At 72.2% G+C, this 16,389-nt stretch overlaps 6 protein-coding genes across 6 annotated transcripts; 2 read left to right on the top strand and 4 right to left on the bottom strand.

The window, feature by feature from the left end:
- Window positions 1-170: 170 nt before the first annotated feature.
- On the bottom strand, window positions 171-626 carry AURANDRAFT_18954 (hypothetical protein; the record flags this gene model as incomplete). Its single annotated transcript, XM_009034260.1, has 1 exon — window positions 171-626. The coding sequence occupies one exon, from the start codon at window positions 624-626 to the stop codon at window positions 171-173; it is 456 nt and encodes a 151-aa protein (XP_009032508.1).
- A 3,612-nt stretch (window positions 627-4,238) lies between these two features.
- AURANDRAFT_18669 (hypothetical protein) lies at window positions 4,239-4,592 on the bottom strand (the record flags this gene model as incomplete). The annotated part of the gene is made up of 1 exon (XM_009034259.1): window positions 4,239-4,592. A coding segment is annotated over one exon (354 nt), but the record flags the coding sequence as incomplete, so codon positions are not given.
- Window positions 4,593-6,640: 2,048 nt separating this feature from the next.
- AURANDRAFT_58604 (hypothetical protein) lies at window positions 6,641-7,249 on the bottom strand (the record flags this gene model as incomplete). The annotated part of the gene is made up of 1 exon (XM_009034258.1): window positions 6,641-7,249. The coding sequence occupies one exon, from the start codon at window positions 7,247-7,249 to the stop codon at window positions 6,641-6,643; it is 609 nt and encodes a 202-aa protein (XP_009032506.1).
- A 925-nt stretch (window positions 7,250-8,174) lies between these two features.
- ALD3 (hypothetical protein) lies at window positions 8,175-9,934 on the top strand (the record flags this gene model as incomplete). Its single annotated transcript, XM_009034242.1, has 2 exons — window positions 8,175-9,363; window positions 9,492-9,934. 2 exons carry the CDS (start codon window positions 8,175-8,177, stop codon window positions 9,932-9,934), a joined length of 1,632 nt encoding a protein of 543 aa, XP_009032490.1.
- A 604-nt stretch (window positions 9,935-10,538) lies between these two features.
- Window positions 10,539-12,140, top strand: AURANDRAFT_58606 (hypothetical protein; the record flags this gene model as incomplete). The annotated part of the gene is made up of 4 exons (XM_009034243.1): window positions 10,539-10,720; window positions 10,836-10,998; window positions 11,098-12,011; window positions 12,032-12,140. 4 exons carry the CDS (start codon window positions 10,539-10,541, stop codon window positions 12,138-12,140), a joined length of 1,368 nt encoding a protein of 455 aa, XP_009032491.1.
- Window positions 12,141-12,603: 463 nt separating this feature from the next.
- AURANDRAFT_7066 (hypothetical protein) lies at window positions 12,604-12,897 on the bottom strand (the record flags this gene model as incomplete). Its single annotated transcript, XM_009033877.1, has 1 exon — window positions 12,604-12,897. A coding segment is annotated over one exon (294 nt), but the record flags the coding sequence as incomplete, so codon positions are not given.
- Between the last annotated feature and the right edge of the window lie 3,492 nt (window positions 12,898-16,389).

Consider the following 16,389-nt stretch of genomic DNA (forward strand, 5'->3'; position numbering starts at 1 on the left):
GGCCGGGACCCGCCCCCCCCCCCCCGGGCCGCCGCCTCCGCGGCCGGACTCGGCTCTAGATGATGGCTCTTAGTCGGCGTCGGCGGGGGGGGTGGCGGGTGGCGGGTGCGTTTGGGGTCCTGGCGCCGGGGCGGGGGCGGCGCGCGCGCCGCCCCCCGGGTCTTGTCCGACTAGGGCGAGAGGCCGCGGTTGCGGAGCTCGTCGAGCGCGGACTGGCAGCCCGCGTTGGCCGCGGCCATGAAGTACTCGAGGGCGCGGGCGTCGTCCTTGGGCACGCCGCGGCCCTCCTTGTAGAGCGTCCCGAGCCACGACATCGCGTCCGGGTCGCCGGACTCGGCGGCCGCCGTGTACCATCGCGCGGCCTCGGCGTCGTCGGGCGCGACGCCGCAGCGGCCGTCCTGGTAGCAGAGGCCGAGCCAGTTCTGGACGTCCGGGTCGCCCTGCTCCGCCGCGCGGACGAACCAGTCGACGGCCGCGCGCTCGTCCTTGGGGACGCCCTTGCCCTTCATGAGCATGAGGCCGAAGTTCGACTGGGCCTGGACGACGCCGGCCTCGGCGGCCTTGCGGTACCAGTCCGCCGCCGTCGCCTCCTGCTCGTCGACGACGCAGTGGCCCTCCTCGATCATGCCCGCGAGCAAATTCATCGCGACGGGGTCGCCGGCCATCGCCGCCTTCCGGAAGTGCGCGATGGCCGCGCCTGGGCAAAAGGGTGATTCAACGTCGCTTCAATGTGAGTGTTCCGCGCGCGCGCGTTCCGGAAAAAGCATCTACGCTTCGAGACCGTTCCGAGAGATGATCGCTCGTCCAAAAATCAGCCGAAACGAGTGGAAAACGGCCGAGATATGAGCCTTTGAAGTTGGGCATGTCGCTCTCTTTTGCTGCCCTGGGCCGCGCCCTGGTTCATCTCCTGGCCGATGCCCGCGTTGAGGAGGAGGCCCAGCGCCAATTTCGCCGACGCGTCGCCGGCGTCGGCGAGGTGCTGGAGGCCCAGCGAGTCGACGGACCGCATCGCCCACATCGTCGCCTCGAGCTCCGTGGACCGGCCCGCGTTGCGGCAGCCCTTGCCCTCCATGAGGCAGCTCGCGAGGTGGGCCGCGGCCATGGGGTGCTTGAGCTCCGCGCCGCGCTTCAGGTAGGCGACGGCCTCGTGGTAGTTGACGCCCTCGCCGTAGCCGTAGAGCCAGCGGCAGCCCTCGGCGAACGCGCGGCCCCCGTCGGACTCGCGCGCGGCGGCGCCGGAGACGCGCACGCCGGAGGTCTGGTCCTCGAGGAGGGGCGCGGACAGGGCGCTGCTGCTGAAGACGGAGCCGCCGAGCTTCGCGCGCTCCTCCTTGACGCACTGCTTGAACTTGAACTCGCTGCCCTCCTTCATGCCCACCTTGCGCACGAGGCCGTCGAGCGCGTCCTCGTTGAGGGACACGAGGCCGTCCCAGTCCCACTCGTCCTCCTCGAACTTCTTGGCGTAGGTCTCGGCGTTGATGATGCCCAGGGCCGTCAGCCGCGACTCGAGGGTGCTGTTCATGGCTCCGCGCGCGGGCCGCGGCGGCGGCGACCGCGGCGGGGACCTTCGCGGTCGCGGCGCCTCGCAGCACCGGCTGACCGCGGCGCGACCGGGGCGCGACGGAGCGCGGCCGGCGACGTCGGGGAGAGCAGCCCCAACAGAGAGCGCCTCTGATAGCGCTGCGGGGAAGCCCTGCGAGGATACTTAATGTTTGCCGTGCTTTTATCTCAGTGACGAGTCTCGCTGAATGGACTTCAAACGCGACCACCTCAGAAACATCACCCCGGAAAACGAGTGGCTCCGTTCTTGGGCCGGACGTCGCGCGCGCGGCCGCGGCGTCGGTTCGCCGCGCGCGCCGCCACGACCCCGAGGTTGAGCGACCTCCTCCCCCCGCGCGCTCGCCCGTCGTCATCTAGGATGGGATGGATCGTTTTTTACGAGGTCCCCGCGGGCGGCTACGCGGCGATGATCGCCGCGTGCTCCGCGAGGGCCGCCTCGAAGGCGAGGTCCGAGGACGGCAGGGCCGCCGCGCGGTCCGCGCGGTTCTTCTGCTTGCGCTCGTTGCGGCGGCGCCGCGCGTCGTGGCGCGCGCGGGCGACGGCCTTCTCCGCGAGGAGGCGGTCGGCCGCGGCCGCGGCCTCGTCGCCGGCCCGCGCGTCGACGGACGCGTCGTCGTCGTCCTCGGACTCGGAGACGACGGCGGCGTCGCCCTCGAGGAGCTCGAGGAGCGCCGTCTGGCACGCGGCGATGTCGACGTCGTCGTCCTCGACGACCGCGACGCGAGGAGGCGCGGCGCGGCACGCGGCGAGCGCCGCGATGGGGCGGATGGACTTCTCGTCGAAGGGCGTCGCCCAGGCGTCGCCGTCGAAGCTCGGCCGCGCGCTCGGGGAGAACCAGCGCGACGCGGCCGAGGTGGCGCCGCCAGAACACGAGCTGGCGCCCGAGGTGCTCGCGGACGACGACGCGTAGGACGTGGCCGTCATGCGCGAGCAGACGGACTCGTCGTCGCTGTCGTCGCCGTCGGCGGAGGCCGCGTAGGGCCAGCGGAGCTCGGCGACGCCGCCGGGCGACGGGAACAGGACGTCTTGCGTTCGAACCGATCGCGGGCGGCCCGCGCCGCAGTTGACGGCGGTGGGGAGGAGGACGTAGGACGGGGACGAGCGCGGGGTGTGGAGGTCGTGGTGGTCGCTGAGGTCGCAGACGTCCTGCTGCCAGGCGTGGACAGCCGTTTCCGTCGCCTTGCCGCGCCGGCGGATGCGGCCGCGGCCGCCGCGGCGCGTGCGCTTCCAGGTGCGCTTGGGCATGTCGCTGACGGTGTCGGTCATGGTGATGGGATGCGGTGGCGAGGGGTTGGAGGTGCTTGTGATTGTGGAGGAGCTGTTTGCTCTTTGACACCACCGGTTTGGCAGGACAGTGCTCTTACTCAGGCGGCGCCAACTAAGTTTGCGCACCACCTGGCGAGTTCAAGAGGGTCCAAGGCCGAAGTTGAACTCACAAATTCTTTGAAGCTCAAGTCGCCGCGCCGCCCCCCTTGTTGGCCCTCGACGCACTTCTTCTCGACCTCCGCGGCCTTCTCCACCCCAGCCGTCGCCGGACCCCCTCGAGTTAACGTAGCCAACTCGCAATTGCCGCATTAAAACACCCCCTAGAGGTCGTACTCGTCGCCCTCCTCCTCCTCCGCCGCGGCCTCCTCCGCCGCGGCGTCCGCGGGCCACTGCGGGAGCCCGTCCTTGAACTTGGCGAAGGTCGCGCCGCCGCCGACGACGCTGTCCAGGAGCCCCGCGAAGGCGTCCACGCCGAACGCGCGCGCCGCGCGGGGCCGCTTGCCGCCCTTGACGACGACGAGCGCGGGCGGCGCGCCCGCGTCGTCGCCGAGGAGCGCGGCCGCGACGGGCGCGTCCGCGGCCATGCTCGCGAACTGGAAGCCCTCGCGGGCGAACTTGGCGGCGAGGGGCGCGAGGTCCTCGGCCGCCGCGCCGACGCCGACGACGCAGGTCTTCGTCGACGGCGCGCCGTAGCACTCCGCGTCGAGGTCCGCCTCGGACGCGATGGACGCGACGGCCGACGCCTTGGCCTTCTTCTTCGCGGCGCGCTCCTCGGCGGCGAGCACGGACGCGGGCTTGGGGAAGTCGGGCAGCTCCGCGGCGGCCCCGTAGGCGTCCTTGAAGGTCGCGACGGCCGCGGCGGCCGCCGCGGCCTCGCGCGCGAACGCCTCGACGGCCGCGACGTCGTCGACCTTCTTGCGCTTCGCGACGATGGGGTTGCCCGCGTAGGGCGCCACGAGGGACTTGCCCAGGTTCTTGCGGTCCACGGCGGCGACGAAGAGGTTGTAGGCGCCGGCACCGAGGCCCGAGCTGTTGAAGGCCTCGCGCGTGTCGCCGTCGAAGCCGTAGGCCGCGGAGAAGAGGGGCTTGCCCTTGGACTTGGCCGCCTGCTCCGCGTTGGCGATGGTCTCCAACAGGTCGTCGATGCCCTCCTTGACGTCGCGATGCTTCGACGCGGCCTTGGCCTCCTTGAGCAGGCGGACCGTCTCCTTCTCGGGCGACTCCGCGGCCCCGGCGTCCTTCGCCTTCAGCCCCGCGTGGAGCTTGCCGTACCACGACGGCGCCTCGGACTCGCTCCCCACGAGGAAGAGCACGGGCTTGTCGTCGAGGGCCGCGCGGCCGTAGAACGTGTAGAGGTCCTTCCAGCCCTTGGGCTCGACGGGCTCCGCGAGCGCGCCGCCGTACTTCTTGAACTGCTCCTTCGTCCAGCGCTCGATGTCGTCGGCCTCGCGCGGGCCGTTGTAGTCGATGGCCGTCTTCGCGCTGTTCTTGCCCGAGCGCACGTACTTGAGCGAGGGGAAGCCGCGGATGTCGGGGAACATGGCCTGGATGCCCGAGTTCGGCTCGACGTCGACCGCGCCGATGCCCACGCCGCTGCCCTTGAGCTTCTTCGCGGCGACCTTCATCTTCGGCGCGAGCTGCTTGCAGTGGCCGCACCAGGGCGCGTAGAACATGACGAAGTGGGGCTCCTCGCCGAGCTTCGCCGCCCAGTTGGCCTCGCTGAACTCCGTGACGTCGCAATTGCCCTTGCCGCGGCAGCTGAACATGTCGTTGTGGCCCGCCCGGGCCACGGCCGCGGCCAGCGCGACGAGGGCGACGCGGAACATGGACGCGGCGCGGTGTGAATCGACGAGGCCACGCGTCCACCTCTCGTTTTGGCCGATTAGCGATGTTGACGATGTGTTGACGGGCAGCGTCGGCCGAGGGCCTCAGCCCGGGAGCGCTGGGCTGCCGCTTCGGCCGCCTTCCAGCGCGCCGACGAGCGAACCCGCGCGCCGCGGCGCGCCGTGAAACGCAGCTTGGAGCGCCGGGCCGCCGCTTCGGCCGCCTTCCAGCCTGCCGCTTCGGCCGCCTTCCAGCCTGCCGCTTCGGCCGCCCTCCAGCCTGCCGCTTCGGCCGCCGAGCCAGCGCGCCGAGCCAGCGCGCCGCGGCGCGCCGTGAGACGCCGCGGCAGCCATGGCGGACGACGGCAAGGCGCCGCCGGACGACTCGAACAAGGCCAAGGCCGCGGCCTTCGCCGAGCGCATGGGCCAGTCCGCGTCCGGCGCCGACGACGGCGCCAAGGCGGACGCCAAGGACGAGAACGAGGGCCTCACGAAGGCCCAGATCGCCGCCAAGGAGCGGCGCGCGGCGCGCGAGACCGCGCGGCAGACGCGCGCGTCGAAGCGGCCCGTGAAGGAGGAGGACAAGGAGCCGGAGCCCGTCACGGTCGGCCCCTGGAGCGAGAACGACTGCGGCGGCGCGATCCCGCACTTCGGCCTGGCCGACGCGGAGCGCCTCTACGTCTTCGAGGACGACACGGCGCGCGCCGCGGGCGAGGCGGCGGACGACGCGCGGCGGTACCTCGACGCGCTGCCGGAGCCGGAGCCGGCGCCGTGCGCGTCCTACGTGGGCTTCTTCGGCGACGACGGCACGGACGCCTTCGTCGAGGCCGCGGCGCTCGACGACCTCAGCCGGATGCACAAGTGCATCCGGCCCCAGGCCCGGTGGGGGAAGCGGACGCCGCCCTGGGACGCGGCGACGGGGACGTTCGTCTACGAGCGCCCCGAGCTCCACACGACGAACCACGAGACCGTGCCCGAGCTCATCGAGAACGGCGACGTCGAGCTGCTCGACGCGCTCCTCGACTGCGGCCACCTGCCCGAGGGCCTGGACCGGCCCGACCCGGAGTTCGGGCTCACGGCGGCGTACCTCGCCGTGACCTACGACCGGCCCGCGGTGCTCGACGCGCTCGCGCGGCGGGGCTGCGACCTCGCGAAGATGTGCGACGGCGAGGGCGACGACGCCTACGCGACGCCGGCCTTCTACGCGGCGTACCACGGCAAGGTCCGGTGCCTCGAGGCGCTCGTGCGCCTCGGCGTCGACGCGACGGCGCCGTGCACGAAGCACGGCGAGGCGCCCGCGGCGTTCTACGCCAGGCACGGCGCCGTCGTCGCCGGCCAGCTCGCCTTCGCCGCGACCTTCCGGCACCGCATGGCGACGCGCCTCGCGCGGTACCTGCTCATGGCGCCCCGGCGCCGGTCGTACCGCGCCACGGCGCGCTCCTGCGGGCTCGTCCAGCGCGTCTTCCGCGGCTTCGCCGGGCGGCGCAACGCGTACCAGCTCGCCACGGCGCTCCTCGAGGACCAGCGGGCCGCGGAGGCCGCGGCGCAGGCCGCGCTCGCGCGCCTCGCGGAGCTCGAGGCGGCCAAGGAGCCCGAGGAGGTGCTCACCATGGCCGAGGCCGTCGCCCGCGAGGAGGAGGCGGAGATGCGCGCCGCGCTCGCCGCGGCGAACGACGGCCGCGCGGAGTGGGAGGAGTTCTTCGACGAGGCGAGCGGCCTGCCCTACTACGTCCACTACCAGACGGGCGAGTCCGTCTGGGAGAAGCCGGACACGGCGTAAGGGCCGACGTCGCGCGCGCGCGAGGGGCGTCCGAGTTTCCGGGTCCGGCCCGAGGGGAGGGCGTGGGTCGCTCGCCGGGGGCATCCGCGCCCCCGTCGCGCGGGTCCGCGAGCTCGAGGCGAGGGGCGCGCGGTCGCGCCGAGCGCCGGCCGGCCGCGCGCGCCCCGGGCCGGGCGGGCGGCGGCGCTCCCTATGGATTACGGGTCCCCCCCTAGGAGATGACGCAGCAGGAGTTCGTCTTCCGGGCCTGCTTGTAGAACATCTTCGACTGCTTCGACAGGTCGTCGCTCCGCTCGACGAGGTTGTCGAGCTTCTCGCCGCGCTCGAGGAGGTTGTCGATGGTCTGGTGGAGGACGGCCGTCGTGTCGTCGAGGTCGTTCTGGATCTTGATGATCTTGTCGAAGGCCGCCGGGTCCTGGGCGCGCTTCAGCGCGTCCGCGAGCGCGGGGAACTCGCACGCCTCGGCGCGCGCCTCGGCCTGCCACCCGGGGCACGCGGCGCCGAACTGCTCCATGAGCTGGCCGAGCATGTTGAAGGCCGCGCGCGCCGGGTACTCCTTGTCGCAGGTCGTCGTCGCGGCCAGGCCCTCGGAGTTGACGAAGCAGTGGACCTGGTACTCCTTCATCTGCTCCTGCTCGATCGTGATGCGCTGGCCCGCCTTGACGCGGCTCACGACGGTCTTGGAGAAAAACTGGAGCATCTGCTTGACCGTCGACTTCTCGAAGAAGCCGAAGGAGCTCAGGTCCGCCTCCTGGCAGAGGACCACGGGCTCGGGCGTGTCCCGCGTGAAGCGCATGATGGCGACGTGGAGCACCTTCATGGCGCCGGAACGGACGCGGCGGCGGGGTCGCGCGGCGGGCGGCGGCGCGGCGCGAGGGCGCGGCGCGCGCGGGCCTCTCGCCGGCGCGGGCGTCGGTTCGCGGACCGGGTCGGGAGCCGCCGAAGGCAGCACGCGAGACGACGCGTCGATTTTTGCGGGCTCGACGACCGCTCGGAGCCTGCTTCCAAGGCCCCGCCCGGGGTTCGATGAGCGACGTGCCTGTCCTCCTGTCGGCCAACGCCCACGGCGGCCTGCGCACGACCCAGCTCCGCCTCAAGGTGCTCGCGAACCAGCACAAGATCGCCACGGGCACGGAGCTGTCGGACGCAGAGCTTCGCGACTACGCGCTCGACGCTCTCGACCCGGCCAAGGGCCGCGCCCCCGCCGCCTAATTTTATCCACTCGTTTGTCCAACTAATGTCGTCCTGGATGAACTTCTCGCCATAGTTTCCTATGCATGACAGACACGCAATTGAGTCGTGGTGTTTCCTTTACTGTTTGCACACGTCACAAGCGACCGTGTACTCGTCAGGTACCAACTCCTTGCACTTTTCGCACTGGCATGTGACTTGCATTCATTAAGTCACGGTTACTTTCGGTGTCCGAATTACAGTAGCGGAAGCACAGCAAATTTGGACCGCGCCATTATAGTTACGCAGCTGAAACAGCTTGGGATGGATAACCGTGACTGTCCGGAAATTTTCCGCCCAATTTTTCTTCATGCACAGGGCAACCGGCCGCCGCGCCGCGCGGCCGCGCCACACGCCACCGGCGTCCTCTTCCCCGGCGTGGCTCTGCAGTTCCCGCTTCGCCCACCGGCCCGGGCGGGGGAGTCGAGAAGCCGAAGTACCTCCCGCCGGAGTTTCCGCAACGCGGTCATTTCCCTTCAACTTGCACCCCGCAGTGGAAATTAGGCGATCACATGATGATGTTCCGCGCTGCTGCTACCGGCGCCCGCCGCGCGTCGACGCTCGCGGCGTCCACGGCCACGGGCGCGCACTGGCCGTGCTGGATCGACAACGCCGACGCCGAGGCCGTCGGCGGCGCGACGCTGCCCCTCGAGAACCCGGCGACGGGCCGCGTCGTCGGGAGCTGCGCCGCCGGCGACGCCGCGACGATCGACGCCGCCGTGGCGTCGAGCGCGGCGGCCTTCCCCGGCTGGCGGGACCTCGGCGCCATCGGCCGGGGCCGCGTGCTGCGGCGGGCGGCGGACCTGCTCCGCCGCGACCTGCCGGATATCGTCGACCTCGAGACGCTGCACACGGGCCGGCCCGCGCGCGAGTACGTCGCGCAGCTCGGGCGCGTGCCCGAGTGGCTCGAGTACCACGCGTCCCTGGCGGAGACGAGCGAGGGAAGCGTGCCGCCCTTCGGGGGCGACGGGGACCACCTCTGCTACGTCGAGCGCGCGCCGCTCGGCGTCTGCGGGCTCGTGACGCCGTTCAACCACCCGCTCCTCATCGCGGCGAAGAAGCTCGCGCCCTGCCTCGCGACGGGCAACGTCGCCGTCGTCAAGGCGCCCGAGGCCGCGCCGGGCGCCGTCGTGGTCCTCGCGCGGCTCCTCGCCGACGCGGGCGCGCCGCCCGGCGTCGCGAACGTCGTGCCGGGCCTCGGGCCCGACGCGGCGCTCCCGCTGGCGCGCCACGAGAGCGTCGCCCGCGTCGACTTCACGGGCGGGCCCGCCGGCGGCGCGGCCGTCGGCGGCGCCGCGGGCGCGCGGGGGATCTCGTACACCGCGGAGCTCGGCGGCCACGCGCCCGTGCTCGTCTTCGACGACGCGGACGTCGACGAGGCCGTCGACGGCGCGGCCTTCGCGGCCTTCGTGGCGTCGGGCCAGACCTGCGTGTCGGCGAAGCGCGTGCTCGTGCAGCGGAGCGTCGCCGACGAGTTCGCGGAGAAGTTCGCGCGGAAGGCGGCGTCGCTCGCGGTCGGCGACCCCTTCGACGCGTCGACGGCCATCGGGCCCCTCGTGTCCCGGAAAAGCCTCGACGGCGCCGTCGCCCACGTCGCCGCGGCCGAGGCCGCGGGCGCGCGCGTCGTCGCGGGCGGCTACCAGGGCAGCACAAGAGAGCGAAATTCCCAACTTCAAAGGCTCATATCTCGGCCGTTTTTCACTCGTTTCGGCTGATTTTTGGACGAGCGATCATCTCTCGGAACGGTCTCGAAGCGTGGATGCTTTTTCCGGAACGCGCGCGCGCGGAACACTCACGTTGAAGCGACGTTGAATCTCTCTTGTCCTGCCCAGGCGGCTACGCGCCCGCGCTCCCCGGCGCGCTCGCGGGCGGCCACTTCTACGCGCCGACGATTTTGGCCGACGCGACGCCGGCCATGGCCTGCTTCCAGGAAGAGTGCTTCGCGCCCGTCGTCGCGCTGGCGGCCTTCGACGACGAGGCCGACGCGGTGCGCCTCGCGAACGCGAACGCGCACGGCCTCGGCGCGGGCGTCTGGACGCGCGACGTGCGCCGCGCGCACCGCGTCGCCCGGGGCCTGCGGAGCGGCGTCGTCTGGGTCAACGCGCACCACCGCAACGCGCCCGACGCGCCCTGGGGCGGCTTCGGCAAGTCCGGCGTCGGCCGCGAGAACGGCCGCGACGCGCAGCGCGAGTACACCGCCGCGAAGACGACCGTCGTCCGCACGGCCGACGCGAAGGAGGACTGGTTCGCCGGCGCGGGCGCGCGCTACGGCTAAGGGGGCGCGGCGGCCTAGGTCCTCGCCTGCGAGGGACGCGCGGGCCAGGGGCGGCCGCGAGCGGCCGCGGACTCGTAAATCAGGCCGCCCGACGGCAACACCGATGCACGATGAACTCGCCTCGCCTGCCAGGGACGCGCGGGCGAACTTGCGGGCCATGGGCGGCGCAGTGAAGCGATCAAAACTCACTGTGGCAGATTCTGATTGCCTGGATTTTTTTTTCGCGCGCGGTCGACGCACAGCCTCTACGGAGGACTAATGAATCCGGGCCCAGAATGATCGATTAATATTAAATTATTAATCTAGGTGCACCTAGATGTACGTTGATCGCTTCACTGAAGGCTCACTGATGGGCGGCCGCAGCCTGGTGCCAGCAGCAACATCATCGCTGCCCTCGATTGAAGCTTCGGCCTTGCTTGCGCTCTTCGGACGGAGTCAGTACTGCAGTATGCGCGCGATGACGGTCCTGCTCTCGCTCGCCTCGGCGCGCGCCCTCCAGCGCGTCGGCGGGCGCGCGCGGTCGCTGTGCGGTCGCGGCGCCACGGTCGCGCCGGAGGCGGAGACGGCGCCGGCCCCGGCGCCGAGCGCCTACGTCGTGCCCAAGATGGAGGAGGTCGTGAGCCTCTGCAAGAAGCGGGGCTTCGTCTTCGGCTCGTCGGAGATCTACAACGGCTTCAACGGCTTCTACGACTACGGCCCGCTCGGGTCCGAGCTCAAGCGCAACATCAAGGAGCGCTGGTGGCGCGACATGGTCCGCGCGCGCGACGACGTCTGCGGCGTCGACTCGTCCATCACAGGGCAGGAAAAGAGTGATTCAAGTTCGCTTCAACATGAGTGTTCCGCGCGCGCGCCGAGATAGGAGCCTTTGAAGTTGGGAATTTCGCACCCTTTTCCTGCCCAGGTCCATCATCGCGTCGCCCAGGATCTGGGAGGCGAGCGGCCACGTCGGCGGCTTCTCGGACCCCATGGTCGACGACAAGACGACGAAGAAGCGGTATCGGGCGGACCAGCTCTTCTACGCGGAGCTCGCGTGCGACGACGGGTCGTCGCTCGGCTGCGTGACGGTCTTCGAGAGCGAGGACGCGGAGGGCGACGCCTACAGGGCGGGCAAGAAGCTCGCGAAGAAGGCGGGGAAGACGCTGTCGCGGCCCCTCGTCCTCAAGTGCCTCGAGGACGCGGCGGACGAGGACCGGCCGCGGATCCCGCCGCCGGACGCGCCGGACCGGCCCGGCGACCTCACGGCGCCGCGCGACTTCAACCTCATGTTCCAGACGTCCGTCGGCGCCGCCGAGGACAACTCCGCCGCCGCGTACCTCCGGCCGGAGACGGCGCAGGGCATCTTCGTCAACTTCAAGAACGTCGCGTCGACGGCGCGCGGCTTCAAGCTGCCCTACGGCATCGGCCAGATCGGCAAGGCCTTCCGCAACGAGATCACGCCGCGCAACTTCATCTTCCGCAGCCGCGAGTTCGAGCAGATGGAGATCGAGTACTTCCTGCCGCCGGGCGACGACGCGTGGCGCGCGGCGCACGCGCGGTGGATCGACGACTGCCGGGCCTGGCTCGTCGAGGCCTGCGGGCTGCGCGAGGAGCTGCTGGGCTTCGAGGTCCACGACAAGCTCGCGCACTACGCGCTCGCGTGCACCGACATCACGTTCCGCTTCCCCTTCGGCGAGCAGGAGCTCCAGGGCATCGCCGCGCGCGGCTCCTTCGACCTCAAGCAGCACACGGACGCGTCGGGCAAGTCGCTCGAGTACTTCGACGACGGGACCAAGGAGAAGTACCTGCCGCAGGTCATCAAGCCGTCCATCGGCGTCGACCGCCTCTTCCTCGCCGTCGTCTGCTCGGCCTTCGAGGAGGACGAGGTCAACGGCGAGAAGCGCAGCGTCCTCAAGTTCCACCCGGCCATGGCGCCGGTCAAGGTCGCGATCCTGCCCCTCGTGAAGAAGGACGCGGGCATCAACGACATCGCCGCGGCCCTCTACGGCGACCTCAAGAAGCGGTACAACTGCCAGCTCGACGCCGCGGGCAACATCGGCCGCCGCTACCGCCGCCAGGACGAGATCGCACGCCCCTCTGCGTCACCGTCGACTTCGACAGCCTCGACGACGGCGCCGTCACGGTCCGCGACCGCGACACGACGGACCAGGTCCGCCTCAAGATCGAGGACGTCGTGCCCTACGTCACCAAGCTCGTCGAGGGCTACTAGGATCCCCGTAAGGCGGCGCCCGCTAGAAGTCGCCCGCGAAGTCGGCCCCATCCACGCTCCGCTGCCGCCACTTGGCGACGTTGAGGAGCGTGGGCACGACGATGACGGCCGCGGCCGCCGCGGAGTGGACCGCCGGCGGCTGCGCCGCCCAGGAGGCCGCGGCGTCGCTCGACACGACGAGCGGCGGGCCGTACTTGGCCGCGTAGGCCAGCGCGAGGCTCAGCGCGGCGAGCTTCCCGAGGAACGCGCCGTCGCCGTCGCCGGCCCACGCGTCGCCGAGGTCCTCCCAGCCGAGGAGCGCCGCGCCGGCGCCGCCCGCCGGCGCCGCCGCCGGCCCCGCCGCCGCCGCGGCCCCCGCGGCCTCCGGGCCGCCGCCGCCGCCGCCGCCGCCGCCCGCGAGCGCGGCCCACGCGGCCGCCGCGTCCGCCCCGCCGTCGGCCCAGGTCCAGCCCCGCGACGCCGCGAGGCGGTAGCACGCGAAGGCGAGCGTCGTGTTCCCGAGGCACGTGCAGCCCGCCTGCAGCGCGACGCACCAGGCCAGGTCCGGCGCGTTGTAGAAGAGGTGGTAGCAGCACGCGACGATGCCCGACGTGTGCAGCGGGAGCATGCCCCAGGTCACGCCGCGCCACGCGGGCGTCGCCGACGCCTCGGCGTAGCGCCACGCGAGGCCCATGGCGACGAGCCACTCGACGAGGGAGCTCGTGTGGATCGCCCAGGTCGGCGCGGACAGCGCGTTCGGTGGCTCCGCCACATCGAGGGGCAGGTTGCCGACGCCGCCGAGCCACGCGGCGTGCTGGCTCGCGGCGACGTCGCCGCCGCACGCGACCGCGAGCGCCGTCGCCGCGGCGACGCCGGCCCAGGCGCCGCCCGCGGCCCGGAGCCGCGCCGCGGAGCCAGTCCCGGCGAGCGCGTCGCGGAACCCCAAAACGACGACGCAGTTCGTCGCCGCCAGCAGGCTCTCCGCGGCGCCGTGGAGCCAGTCCGCGTCCGCGAGCGACGCGCCGTAGAGCGCGCCCGCGCCGATGGCCGCCGGGATGGACCCGAAGACGAACGCGAGGAGGTACGTGAGGCCAAAGGTCACGCCCTCGGGCGCCCCGGACTTTGGGTGCTTCAACCAGTAGAGCATGGCGAGCCAGGGCAGGAGCGAGAAGCCGAAGAGCGACCCGGCGAGCTCGTCGGCCGTGGCGGCGAAGGCGTCGCTCGCCGCGGCGACGGCGAGCGTCGACGGCAGGTCGACGGCGGGCGCCGCGGCGGCGAGCGCGTCGGCCGTGGCGGCGAAGGCGTCGCTCGCCGCGGCGACGGCGAGCGTCGACGGCAGGTCGACGGCGGGCGCCGCGGCGGCGAGCGCGTCGGCGGGCGCCAGCCGCGCGGGCCGGAGCCGCGGCGGCGGCGACGCGCGCGGCGCGAAGGCGGTTCCCGGCGCGACGACGGCGAGCACGCAGAGGGCGCGACGCATGGTCGTCGGTGCACGAGCACGGGCGCGGGCGCCGATGGCAGCTCCGCTTCAACGCACTTCACTCACTAGATACTCACTTCAACATATGCCTAGATCTCGCTTCAGCTTGGCCTTCAACTTGCAGATATCGATCCGGGAGCGAGAAAGGCCGAGGCGTAACGAGGTGGGGCCGGCCTCCGCGCGCGGGCTGCCCGCCGCCGACTCCCTCTTGGCCGGCCGGCGCTCGGGGACTGGGCCGCCGCCGTAGGACCATGGCGGAGGCCTTCGCCGTGCTCTGGTCGCGGCGGTCGTCGACGATGGAGGCCTGGCGCTCCCTCCAGGACGCCGCGGAGCTCACGCGCGACGAGGAGCGCGAGTCCTGCGTGCGCATCCAGAAGCTCTGGCGCGGCCAGCGCGTCCGCGCCTGGGTGACGGTCATGCGCCTGGCCTGCATCTCGATCGAGCGCGTCTTCCGGGGCCACCTCGGCCGGCTCCGCCACGGCGCGCTGGCCACGGCGCGCGCGGACCGCGAGGAGCTCGCGGTCTTCCACTACCACGCCATCCTGTGCCAGCGGACCTTCCGGGGCTACTACAGCCGGCGCTACCGCCACGACTTCAACGCGCGCAAGGCCTACATCTCGAGCGTCGTCCGGCGCGGCGAGGAGCTCCGGGAGACGCTCGAGGCCGCGCGGCGCGAGCAGGTGCTGGCGGAGGCGGAGGCCGCGGAGCGGGAGCGCGAGGCCGCCTTCAAGCGCGTCGTGGAGCACCTGCACCACCTCGTGAGCACCAAGTCCGTGCCCGGCGTCTACAACAGCCCCTACGACGTCGACCACCCGCCGAGCGCGCTGGGCATCCCCGTGGAGACGCACCTCACGAACGGCGTCAAGGACCTGCTGCTCCTGCGGGACTACGCGCGGCCGCGCCTCGCGCGCGACCTCAACGGCACGCGCCGCGTCGACGTCGGCCGCGAGCCGAACCCGCGGTCGCTCCAGGCGTCGTCGCCGTACGACGCGCCGCTCCTCGCCGCGCGCATGGAGGCCAAGCTGGAGCGCGTGGGCTTCATCGGCGCCGCGGACCTGCGCACGGGCCAGCGCGTCCACGACGAGCCCTACCAGCGCGGCATCAACGAGGGCTCCGAGTTCTACGACCCCTGGAAAAACCCGTACCTCCAGCGCGGCATCCCCCGGTGCAAGGAGGACCTGCAGCACTCCGTGTCGACGCTGGGCAAGGCGCCCAAGGTGCCCTTCTACACGCGCACGGGCGGCAACATGTCGTCGATCCACGCGAACGGCGTCTTCGACGTCATCCTCACCGCCGCGAAGACGGGCGGCGTCACGGGCCGCGCCAAGGCCATCAAGGCGGGCTTCATCGACCACCGCGGCATGCTCATCGACGCGGCCCTGCGCAAGGAGATCGACGGCGACGACAACAGCGGCGACTTCGACGACTCGCTCTTCGACGGCGCGTCCTCGGGGCCCGCCGCGCGGCCGGGCAAGCAGACGGCGACGGTCGTCACGGCCGACACGCCCCAGCCCGCCTAGGGGACCGCGGGGCCCGCCCCACGCCCCCGCCCCGCGCTAGAGCCGCCTCGTCCGGAGCAGGAGGGGGGGAGGGTCGCCGGGGGCGTCGGGTCCGGCCGCGCGGCCGCCGGCGCCGGCCGAGGTCCTCGGGCACTTTAAAACCTCACTCGAGCGTATCCCCCCGCGACGGGCGCGAGCCCCAGTCCGGGTCCCTGTCGCCGCTCGCCTTGCGCCGCGGCGCCGCGTCCGGCGCGCACGGCGCGGCGATGTTGCCCGCCCAGGCGGTGCCCGGCCGGTCCAGGAGGCCCTCGAAGACGACGTTGGGCCCCGGCGGCCGGAGCGTCGTGCCCGGGGGCACCTGCGTGCCCGGCAGGATCTGCGCGACGCCGTCGGCGCCGCGGAACCCGTCGCCGATCGACGTCCGCTTGACCTCGAAGCGCATGCGGCCTGCGCGGGAATCGCGTCTTCGACGCGCGCGTCGTCGGACGGTTGGGATCAGACGCTTCGGCCGTCCTTCGCGCACTCGACGAGAGAGGACGACTCGTCCAGACATCGGCCGAATCGACGTCGACGCGACCGAGCTCGCGAGTCTCGAAGTCCGGCGGGGGCCCCCCGGCGGTCGATTTCGGCGCGGCGCGCGGCTGAAGTCGTGGCCGTAGACGATGCCGCTGTAGTGGACGTCGCCGCCGTAGGCGAGGGCGTCGTACTCCGGCGACGCCGTCACGGCGATGGGGTCCGGCAGGAGCCGGAGGCCCGGGCCGACGGCCGCGCCCGCGGCGCGGAGCGTCGCCGCGACGGCCTCGTAGACGAAGCGGCACGCGCCCAGGCCGGCGAAGTTCGCGAAGCCCGACTTGAGCGTCAGCGCCCAGGCGACGTGGCGGTGGCCCCGGAGCGGGCTCGCCTCGCCCGGCGCCGTCGCGCCGAGGTAGAGCCGCTTGTGGCCGACCTGCGCGGACATCACGTCTCCAACCCGACTTCCATGCGCGCGTCATCGCATGTTTTGACGCGAGCACTTTCCGCTGTGCTTCGAGAACTCGACGAGAGCGATCGATCCGTCCAAACATCAGCCGAATCGACTTCGATGTGACCGAGCTAGAGCATTTCAAAGTTTGGTCGGGACGTCCCGAACCGGCGGTCGATTGCCACGCCGCGGCCGACGTGCGCCGCGACCGCCGCGGCGTCTAGGAGCGCGCCGACGGCCAGCGCGGCGCCGACGGCGTAGGCGACGCCGTAGAGCCCGGCGTCGAGGGCGAGCGCGGCGGCGGCGACGCCCGCGCCGGGCTCCGCGGCGCGC

Source organism: Aureococcus anophagefferens (genome assembly GCF_000186865.1).
Source record: "Aureococcus anophagefferens unplaced genomic scaffold AURANscaffold_1, whole genome shotgun sequence".
Taxonomy (NCBI): Eukaryota; class Pelagophyceae; order Pelagomonadales; family Pelagomonadaceae; genus Aureococcus; species Aureococcus anophagefferens.